Raw genomic sequence first — 11,230 nt, 5'->3', positions numbered from 1 at the left:
ATCTCCTCCTGCAGGTGTCTCCTCTGTACATATAGTAATACAGTGAGTGCGGTACCTGATCTCACCCTGCAGGTGCCTCCTCTGTACATATAGTAATATAGTGAGTGCGGTGCCTGATCTCCTCCTGCAGGTGTCTCCTCTGTACATATAGTAATATAGTGAGTGCAGTACCTGATCTCCTCCTGCAGGTGTCTCCTCTTTACATATAGTAATATAGTGAGTGCGGTGCCTGATCTCCTCCTGCAGGTGTCTCCTCTGTACATATAGTAATATAGTGAGTGCGGTACCAGATCTCCTCCTGCAGGTGTCTCCTCTGTACATATAGTAATACAGTGAGTGCAGCACCTGATCTCCTCCTGCAGGTGTCTCCTCTGTACATGTAGTAATATAGTGAGTGCGGCACCTGATCTCCTCCTGCAGGTGTCTCCTCTGTACATATAGTAATATAGTGAGTGCGGCACCTGATCTCACCCTGCAGGTGCCTCCTCTGTACATATAGTAATATAGTGAGTGCGGTGCCTGATCTCCTCCTGCAGGTGTCTCCTCTGTACATATAGTAATACAGTGAGTGCGGCACCTGATCTCCTCCTGCAGGTGCCTCCTCTGTACATATAGTAATATAGTGAGTGCAGTACCTGATCTCCTCCTGCAGGTGTCTCCTCTGTACATATAGTAATATAGTGAGTGCAGTACCTGATCTCCTCCTGCAGGTGTCTCTTCTGTACATATAGTAATACAGTGAGTGCGGCACCTGATCTCCTCCTGCAGGTGCCTCCTCTGTACATATAGTAATATAGTGAGTGCAGTACCTGATCTCCTCCTGCAGGTGTCTCCTCTGTACATATAGTAATATAGTGAGTGCAGTACCTGATCTCCTCCTGCAGGTGTCTCTTCTGTACATATAGTAATACAGTGAGTGCGGCACCTGATCTCCTCCTGCAGGTGTCTCCTCTGTACATATAGTAATATAGTGAGTGCAGTACCTGATCTCCTCCTGCAGGTGTCTCCTCTGTACATATAGTAATACAGTGAGTGCGGTACATGATCTCCTCCTGCAGGTGTCTCCTCTGTACATATAGTAATATAGTGAGTGCGGTGCCTGATCTCCTCCTGCAGGTGCCTCCTCTGTACATATAGTAATATAGTGAGTGCAGTACCTGATCTCCTCCTGCAGGTGCCTCCTCTGTGCATATAGTAATATAGTGAGTGCAGTACCTGATCTCCTCCTGCAGGTGTCTCCTCTGTACATATAGTAATACAGTGAGTGCGGCACCTGATCTCCTCCTGCAGGTGTCTCCTCTGTACATATAGTAATATAGTGAGTGCAGTACCTGATCTCCTCCTGCAGGTGTCTCCTCTGTACATATAGTAATATAGTGAGTGCAGTACATGATCTCCTCCTGCAGGTGTCTCCTCTGTACATATAGTAATATAGTGAGTGCAGCACCTGATCTCCTCCTGCAGGTGTCTCCTCTGTACATATAGTAATACAGTGAGTGCGGTACCAGATCTCCTCCTGCAGGTGTCTCCTCTGTACATATAGTAATATAGTGAGTGCGGTACCTGATCTCCTCCTGCAGGTGTCTCCTCTGTACATATAGTAATATAGTGAGTGCAGCACCTGATCTCCCCCTGCAGGTGTCTCCTCTGTACATATAGTAATACAGTGAGTGCGGTACCAGATCTCCTCCTGCAGGTGTCTCCTCTGTACATATAGTAATATAGTGAGTGCGGTACCTGATCTCCTCCTGCAGGTGTCTCCTCTGTACATATAGTAATATAGTGAGTGCGGTACCTGATCTCCTCCTGCAGGTGCCTCCTCTGCACATATAGTAATACAGTGAGTGCAGCACCTGATCTCCTCCTGCAGGTGTCTCCTCTGTACATATAGTAATATAGTGAGTGCAGTACATGATCTCCTCCTGCAGGTGTCTCCTCTGCACATATAGTAATATAGTGAGTGCGGTACCTGATCTCCTCCTGCAGGTGCCTCCTCTGCACATATAGTAATACAGTGAGTGCGGTACCTGATCTCCTACTGCAGGTGTCTCCTCTGTATATATAGTAATATAGTGAGTGCAGCACCTGATCTCCTCCTGCAGGTGTCTCCTCTGCACATATAGTAATATAGTGAGTGCGGTACCTGATCTCCTCCTGCAGGTGCCTCCTCTGCACATATAGTAATACAGTGAGTGCAGCACCTGATCTCCTCCTGCAGGTGTCTCCTCTGTACATATAGTAATATAGTGAGTGCAGCACCTGATCTCCTCCTGCAGGTGCCTCCTCTGTATATATAGTAATATAGTGAGTGCGGTACCTGATCTCCTCCTGCAGGTGTCTCCTCTGTATATATAGTAATATAGTGAGTGCGGTACCTGATCTCCTCCTGCAGGTGTCTCCTCTATACATATAGTAATATAGTGAGTGCGGTACATGATCTCCTCCTGCAGGTGTCTCCTCTGTATATATAGTAATACAGTGAGTGCGGTACATGATCTCCTCCTGCAGGTGTCTCCTCTGTATATATAGTAATATAGTGAGTGCAGCACCTGATCTCCTCCTGCAGGTGTCTCCTCTGCACATATAGTAATATAGTGAGTGCAGTACCTGATCTCCTCCTGCAGGTGTCTCCTCTGTACATATAGTAATATAGTGAGTGCAGTACCTGATCTCCTCCTGCAGGTGTCTCCTCTGTATATATAGTAATATAGTGAGTGCGGTACCTGATCTCCTCCTGCAGGTGTCTCCTCTATACATATAGTAATATAGTGAGTGCGGTACATGATCTCCTCCTGCAGGTGTCTCCTCTGTATATATAGTAATACAGTGAGTGCGGTACATGATCTCCTCCTGCAGGTGTCGCCTCTGCACATATAGTAATATAGTGAGTGCAGTACCTGATCTCACCCTGCAGGTGTCTCCTCTGTACATATAGTAATATAGTGAGTGCAGCACCTGATCTCCTCCTGCAGGTGCCTCCTCTATACATATAGTAATATAGTGAGTGCGGCACCTGATCTCCTCCTGCAGGTGTCTCCTCTATACATATAGTAATATAGTGAGTGCAGCACCTGATCTCCTCCTGCAGGTGCCTCCTCTATACATATAGTAATATAGTGAGTGCGGCACCTGATCTCCTCCTGCAGGTGTCTCCTCTATACATATAGTAATATAGTGAGTGCAGTACATGATCTCCTCCTGCAGGTGTCTCCTCTGTACATATAGTAATATAGTGTGTGCGGTACCTGATCTCCTCCTGCAGGTGTCTCCTCTGTACATATAGTAATATAGTGAGTGCGGTACCTGATCTCCTCCTGCAGGTGTCTCCTCTGTACATATAGTAATATAGTGAGTGCGGTACCTGATCTCCTCCTGCAGGTGTCTCCTCTGTACATATAGTAATATAGTGAGTGCGGTACCTGATCTCCTCCTGCAGGTGTCTCCTCTGTACATATAGTAATATAGTGAGTGCGGTACCTGATCTGCTCCTGCAGGTGTCTCCTCTATACATATAGTAATATAGTGAGTGCGGTACCTGATCTCCTCCTGCAGGTGTCTCCTCTGTACATATAGTAATATAGTGAGTGCGGTACCTGATCTCCTCCTGCAGGTGTCTCCTCTGTACATATAGTAATATAGTGAGTGCAGTACCAGATCTCCTCCTGCAGGTGTCTCCTCTATACATATAGTAATATAGTGAGTGCGGTACCTGATCTCCTCCTGCAGGTGTCTCCTCTGTACATATAGTAATATAGTGAGTGCGGTACCTGATCTCCTCCTGCAGGTGTCTCCTCTGTACATATAGTAATATAGTGAGTGCGGTACATGATCTCCTCCTGCAGGTGTCGCCTCTGTACATATAGTAATATAGTGAGTGCGGTACCTGATCTCCTCCTGCAGGTGTCTCCTCTGTACGTATAGTAATATAGTGAGTGCAGCACCTGATCTCCTCCTGCAGGTGTCTCCTCTGTACATATAGTAATATAGTGAGTGCAGCACCTGATCTCCTCCTGCAGGTGTCTCCTCTGTACATATAGTAATATAGTGAGTGCGGTACCTGATCTCCTCCTGCAGGTGTCTCCTCTGTACATATAGTAATATAGTGAGTGCGGCACCTGATCTCCTCCTGCAGGTGTCTCCTCTGTACATATAGTAATATAGTGAGTGCGGTACCTGATCTCCTCCTGCAGGTGTCTCCTCTGTACATATAGTAATATAGTGAGTGCGGCACCTGATCTCCTCCTGCAGGTGTCTCCTCTGTACATATAGTAATATAGTGAGTGCGGTACCTGATCTCCTCCTGCAGGTGTCTCCTCTATACATATAGTAATATAGTGAGTGCGGTACATGATCTCCTCCTGCAGGTGTCGCCTCTGTACATATAGTAATATAGTGAGTGCGGTACCTGATCTCCTCCTGCAGGTGTCTCCTCTGTACGTATAGTAATATAGTGAGTGCGGCACCTGATCTCCTCCTGCAGGTGTCTCCTCTGTACATATAGTAATATAGTGAGTGCAGCACCTGATCTCCTCCTGCAGGTGTCTCCTCTGTACATATAGTAATATAGTGAGTGCGGCACCTGATCTCCTCCTGCAGGTGTCTCCTCTGTACATATAGTAATATAGTGAGTGCAGCACCTGATCTCCTCTTGCAGGTGTCTCCTCTATACATATAGTAATATAGTGAGTGCGGTACATGATCTCCTCCTGCAGGTGTCGCCTCTGTACATATAGTAATATAGTGAGTGCGGTACCTGATCTCCTCCTGCAGGTGTCTCCTCTGTACGTATAGTAATATAGTGAGTGCGGCACCTGATCTCCTCCTGCAGGTGTCTCCTCTGTACATATAGTAATATAGTGAGTGCAGCACCTGATCTCCTCCTGCAGGTGTCTCCTCTGTACATATAGTAATATAGTGAGTGCGGTACCTGATCTCCTCCTGCAGGTGTCTCCTCTGTACATATAGTAATATAGTGAGTGCGGCACCTGATCTCCTCCTGCAGGTGTCTCCTCTGTACATATAGTAATATAGTGAGTGCGGTACCTGATCTCCTCCTGCAGGTGTCTCCTCTGTACATATAGTAATATAGTGAGTGCAGTACCTGATCTCCTCCTGCAGGTGTCTCCTCTGTACATATAGTAATATAGTGAGTGCGGTACCTGATCTCCCCCTGCAGGTGCCTGCTCTGTACATATAGTAATATAGTGAGTGCAGTACCTGATCTCCTCCTGCAGGTGTCTCTTCTGTATATATAGTAATATAGTGAGTGCAGTACCTGATCTCCCCCTGCAGGTGCCTGCTCTGTACATATAGTAATATAGTGAGTGCAGCACCTGATCTCCTCCTGCAGGTGTCTCCTCTATACATATAGTAATATAGTGAGTGCAGCACCTGATCTGCTCCTGCAGGTGTCTCCTCTGTACATATAGTAATATAGTTAGTGCAGCACCTGATCTCCTCCTGCAGGTGCCTCCTCTGTACATATAGTAATATAGTGAGTGCGGTACATGATCTCCTCCTGCAGGTGTCGCCTCTGTACATATAGTAATATAGTGAGTGCGGTACCTGATCTCCTCCTGCAGGTGCCTCCTCTGTACATATAGTAATATAGTGAGTGCGGTACCTGATCTCCTCCTGCAGGTGTCTCCTCTGTACATATAGTAATATAGTGAGTGCGGTACATGATCTCCTCCTGCAGGTGTCTCCTCTGTACATATAGTAATATAGTGAGTGCGGTACCTGATCTCCTCCTGCAGGTGTCTCCTCTGTACATATAGTAATATAGTGAGTGCGGTACCTGATCTCCTCCTGCAGGTGTCTCCTCTGTATATATAGTAATATAGTGAGTGCGGCACCTGATCTCCTCCTGCAGGTGTCTCCTCTGTACATATAGTAATATAGTGAGTGCAGTACCTGATCTCCTCCTGCAGGTGTCTCCTCTGTATATATAGTAATATAGTGAGTGCGGCACCTGATCTCCTCCTGCAGGTGTCTCCTCTGTACATATAGTAATATAGTGAGTGCGGTACATGATCTCCTCCTGCAGGTGTCGCCTCTGTACATATAGTAATATAGTGAGTGCGGTACCTGATCTCCTCCTGCAGGTGCCTCCTCTATACATATAGTAATATAGTGAGTGCAGTACCTGATCTGCTCCTGCAGGTGTCTCCTCTGTACATATAGTAATATAGTGAGTGCAGTACCTGATCTCCTCCTGCAGGTGTCTCCTCTGTACATATAGTAATATAGTGAGTGCGGTACCTGATCTCCTCCTGCAGGTGTCTCCTCTGTATATATAGTAATATAGTGAGTGCAGTACCTGATCTGCTCCTGCAGGTGTCTCCTCTGTACATATAGTAATATAGTGAGTGCAGCACCTGATCTCCTCCTGCAGGTGTCTCCTCTGTACATATAGTAATATAGTGAGTGCGGTACCTGATCTCCTCCTGCAGGTGCCTCCTCTGTACATATAGTAATATAGTGAGTGCAGCACCTGATCTCCTCCTGCAGGTGTCTCCTCTGTACATATAGTAATATAGTGAGTGCAGTACCTGATCTGCTCCTGCAGGTGTCTCCTCTGTACATATAGTAATATAGTGAGTGCAGTACCTGATCTCCTCCTGCAGGTGTCTCCTCTATACATATAGTAATATAGTGAGTGCGGTACCTGATCTCCTCCTGCAGGTGTCTCCTCTGTATATATAGTAATATAGTGAGTGCAGTACCTGATCTGCTCCTGCAGGTGTCTCCTCTGTACATATAGTAATATAGTGAGTGCAGCACCTGATCTCCTCCTGCAGGTGTCTCCTCTGTACATATAGTAATATAGTGAGTGCAGTACCTGATCTCCTCCTGCAGGTGTCTCCTCTGTACATATAGTAATATAGTGAGTGCGGCACCTGATCTCCTCCTGCAGGTGTCTCCTCTGTACATATAGTAATATAGTGAGTGCAGTACCTGATCTCCTCCTGCAGGTGCCTCCTCTGTACATATAGTAATATAGTGAGTGCAGCACCTGATCTCCTCCTGCAGGTGTCTCCTCTGTACATATAGTAATATAGTGAGTGCAGTACCTGATCTCCTCCTGCAGGTGTCTCCTCTGTACATATAGTAATATAGTGAGTGCAGTACCTGATCTCCTCCTGCAGGTGCCTCCTCTGTACATATAGTAATATAGTGAGTGCAGTACCTGATCTCCTCCTGCAGGTGTCTCCTCTGTACATATAGTAATATAGTGAGTGCAGCACCTGATCTGCTCCTGCAGGTGTCTCCTCTGTACATATAGTAATATAGTTAGTGCAGTACCTGATCTCCTCCTGCAGGTGTCTCCTCTGCACATATAGTAATATAGTGAGTGCGGTACATGATCTCCTCCTGCAGGTGCCTCCTCTGTACATATAGTAATATAGTGAGTGCGGTACATGATCTCCTCCTGCAGGTGTCGCCTCCGTACATATAGTAATATAGTGAGTGCGGTACCTGATCTCCTCCTGCAGGTGTCTCCTCTGTACATATAGTAATATAGTGAGTGCAGCACCTGATCTCCTCCTGCAGGTGCCTCCTCTGTACATATAGTAATATAGTGAGTGCGGTACCTGATCTCCTCCTGCAGGTGCCTCCTCTATACATATAGTAATATAGTGAGTGCGGTACCTGATCTCCTCCTGCAGGTGCCTCCTCTATACATATAGTAATATAGTGAGTGCAGTACCTGATCTCCTCCTGCAGGTGTCTCCTCTGTACATATAGTAATATAGTGAGTGCGGTACCTGATCTCCTCCTGCAGGTGCCTCCTCTGTACATATAGTAATATAGTGAGTGCGGTACCTGATCTGCTCCTGCAGGTGTCTCCTCTGTACATATAGTAATATAGTGAGTGCAGTACCTGATCTCCTCCTGCAGGTGCCTCCTCTGTACATATAGTAATATAGTGAGTGCGGTACCTGATCTCCTCCTGCAGGTGCCTCCTCTATACATATAGTAATATAGTGAGTGCGGTACCTGATCTCCTCCTGCAGGTGCCTCCTCTATACATATAGTAATATAGTGAGTGCAGTACCTGATCTCCTCCTGCAGGTGTCTCCTCTGTACATATAGTAATATAGTGAGTGCGGTACCTGATCTCCTCCTGCAGGTGTCTCCTCTGTACATATAGTAATATAGTGAGTGCAGTACCTGATCTCCTCCTGCAGGTGTCTCCTCTGTACATATAGTAATATAATGAGTGCAGCACCTGATCTCCTCCTGCAGGTGCCTCCTCTGTACATATAGTAATATAGTGAGTGCGGTACCTGATCTGCTCCTGCAGGTGTCTCCTCTGTACATATAGTAATATAGTGAGTGCAGTACCTGATCTCCTCCTGCAGGTGTCTCCTCTATACATATAGTAATATAGTGAGTGCAGCACCTGATCTCCTCCTGCAGGTGTCTCCTCTATACATATAGTAATATAGTGAGTGCAGTACCTGATCTCCTCCTGCAGGTGTCTCCTCTATACATATAGTAATATAGTGAGTGCGGTACCTGATCTGCTCCTGCAGGTGTCTCCTCTGTACATATAGTAATATAGTGAGTGCAGTACCTGATCTCCTCCTGCAGGTGCCTCCTCTATACATATAGTAATATAGTGAGTGCAGCACCTGATCTCCTCCTGCAGGTGTCTCCTCTGTACATATAGTAATATAGTGAGTGCGGTACCTGATCTGCTCCTCCAGGTGTCTCCTCTGTACATATAGTAATATAGTGAGTGCAGTACCTGATCTCCTCCTGCAGGTGTCTCCTCTGTACATATAGTAATATAGTGAGTGCAGTACCTGAACTCCTCCTGCAGGTGTCTCCCTTTTGAATACTTAGTTATATAATAGTAGCAGTTCCTGTGACTGTCAGCAGGTGTCTCCCGCTCCTTTTTTTTTGGCGTCGCGCAGTTTTGTGTGTTGCCGGTAGAAGGCAGCCACTCCCGCCTCTTGTAGGCCCCGCCTCCCGGTGACGTCGGACAGGGGCGGAGCTGGCTGGCCGTGGGCGGGGCGTGGTGTCAGTCAGACAGAGGTTCCCGCAGCGGCTGCGGTTTCCCGGCGGTTTTCGCCTCACACCGCTCGCGCTCCCGGACATGGCGGACGTCTTCCTGCTGCAGGAATCCATCTCCTCGTCCTCCCCTGACGAAGTCGCCAACCGCTTCGCCCGGAAAGGCGCCCTGCGGCAGAAGAACGTGCACGAGGTGAAGAACCACAAATTCATCGCCCGGTTCTTCAAGCAGCCGACATTCTGCTCCCACTGCACCGACTTCATCTGGTGAGCGACCCCGGCGTGTGCAGCCGGCACCTCCCCTGTGCACATCACCTGTATACTGCCCCTATATACTGTGCACATCACCTGTATACTGCCCCTATATACTGCACACATCACCTGTATACTGCCCCTATATACTGCACACATCACCTGTATACTGCCCCTATATACTGCACACATCACCTGTATACTGCCCCTATATACTGCACACATCACCTGTATACTGCCCCTATATACTGCACACATCACCTGTATACTGCCCCTATATACTGCACACATCACCTGTATACTGCCCCTATATACTGCACACATCACCTGTATACTGCCCCTATATACTGCACACATCACCTGTATACTGCCCCTATATACTGCACACATCACCTGTATACTGCCCCTATATACTGCACACATCACCTGTATACTGCCCCTATATACTGCACACATCACCTGTATACTGCCCCTATATACTGTGCACATCACCTGTATACTGCCTCTATATACTGTACACATCACCTGTACACTGCCCCTATATACTGTACACATCACCTGTATACTGCCCCTATATACTGCACACATCACCTGTATACTGCCCCTATATACTGTACACATCACCTATATACTGCCCCTATATACTGTACACATCACCTGTACACTGCCCCTATATACTGTACACATCACCTGTATACTGCCCCTATATACTGCACACATCACCTGTATACTGCCCCTATATACTGTACACATCACCTGTATACTGCCCCTATATACTGCACACATCACCTGTATACTGCCCCTGTATACTGCACACATCACCTGTATACTGCCCCTATATACTGTACACATCACCTGTATACTGCCCCTATATACTGCACACATCACCTGTATACTGCCCCTATATACTGCACACATCACCTGTATACTGCCCCTATATAATGCGCACATCACCTGTATACTGCCCCTATATACTGTGCACATCACCTGTATACTGCCCCTATATACTGCACACATCACCTGTATACTGCCCCTATATACTGCACACATCACCTGTATACTGCCCCTATATACTGTACACATCATCTGTACATTGCCCCTATATGCTGCACACATCACCTGTATACTGCCCCTATATACTGCACACATCACCTGTATACTGCCCCTATATACTGTACACATCACCTGTATACTGCCCCTATATACTGCACACATCACCTGTATACTGCCCCTATATGCTGCACACATCACCTGTATACTGCCCCTATATACTGTGCACATCACCTGTATACTGCCCCTATATACTGTACACATCACCTGTATACTGCCCCTATATGCTGCACACATCACCTGTATACTGCCCCTATATACTGCACACATCACCTGTATACTGCCCCTATATACTGTACACATCACCTGTATACTGCCCCTATATACTGCACACATCACCTGTATACTGCCCCTATATACTGCACACATCACCTGTATACTGCCCCTATATACTGCACACATCACCTGTATACTGCCCCTATATACTGCACACATCACCTGTATACTGCCCCTATATACTGCACACATCACCTGTATACTGCCCCCATATACTGTACACATCACCTGTATACTGCCCCTATATACTGCACACATCACCTGTATACTGCCCCCATATACTGCACACATCACCTGTATACTGCCACTATATACTGCACACATCACCTGTATACTGCCACTATATACTGCACACATCACCTGTATACTGCCCCTATATACTGTACACATCACCTGTATACTGCCCCTATATACTGCACACATCATCTGTACATTGCCCCTATATGCTGCACACATCACCTGTATACTGCCCCTATATACTGCACACATCACCTGTATACTGCCCCTATATACTGTGCACATCACCTGTATACTGCCCCTATATACTGCGCACATCATCTGTACATTGCCC

At 46.9% G+C, this 11,230-nt stretch overlaps 1 protein-coding gene across 3 annotated transcripts in view; it reads left to right on the top strand.

Moving 5' to 3' along the window:
- The first annotated feature begins 8,956 nt into the window (after positions 1–8,956).
- Positions 8,957–11,230, top strand: part of LOC141094037 (protein kinase C alpha type) — a 230,604-nt gene continuing 228,330 nt past the window's right edge. The window contains exon 1 of one of the 3 annotated variants that reach the window (XM_073579742.1): positions 8,957–9,288. In XM_073579742.1, coding sequence (XP_073435843.1) covers positions 9,107–9,288 — 182 coding nt within the window. In that variant the 5' untranslated portion in view covers positions 8,957–9,106. The remainder of the gene's footprint in view (positions 9,289–11,230) is intronic. The other 2 variants (XM_073579743.1, XM_073579744.1) reach the window with 2 other exon arrangements.

Source organism: Dendrobates tinctorius, unplaced genomic scaffold (genome assembly GCF_039654945.1).
Source record: "Dendrobates tinctorius isolate UK_male_01 unplaced genomic scaffold, ASM3965494v1 ptg000063l, whole genome shotgun sequence".
Lineage (NCBI taxonomy): Eukaryota > Metazoa > Chordata > Amphibia > Anura > Dendrobatidae > Dendrobates > Dendrobates tinctorius.
This window is presented reverse-complemented; position numbering and strand designations above follow the sequence as displayed.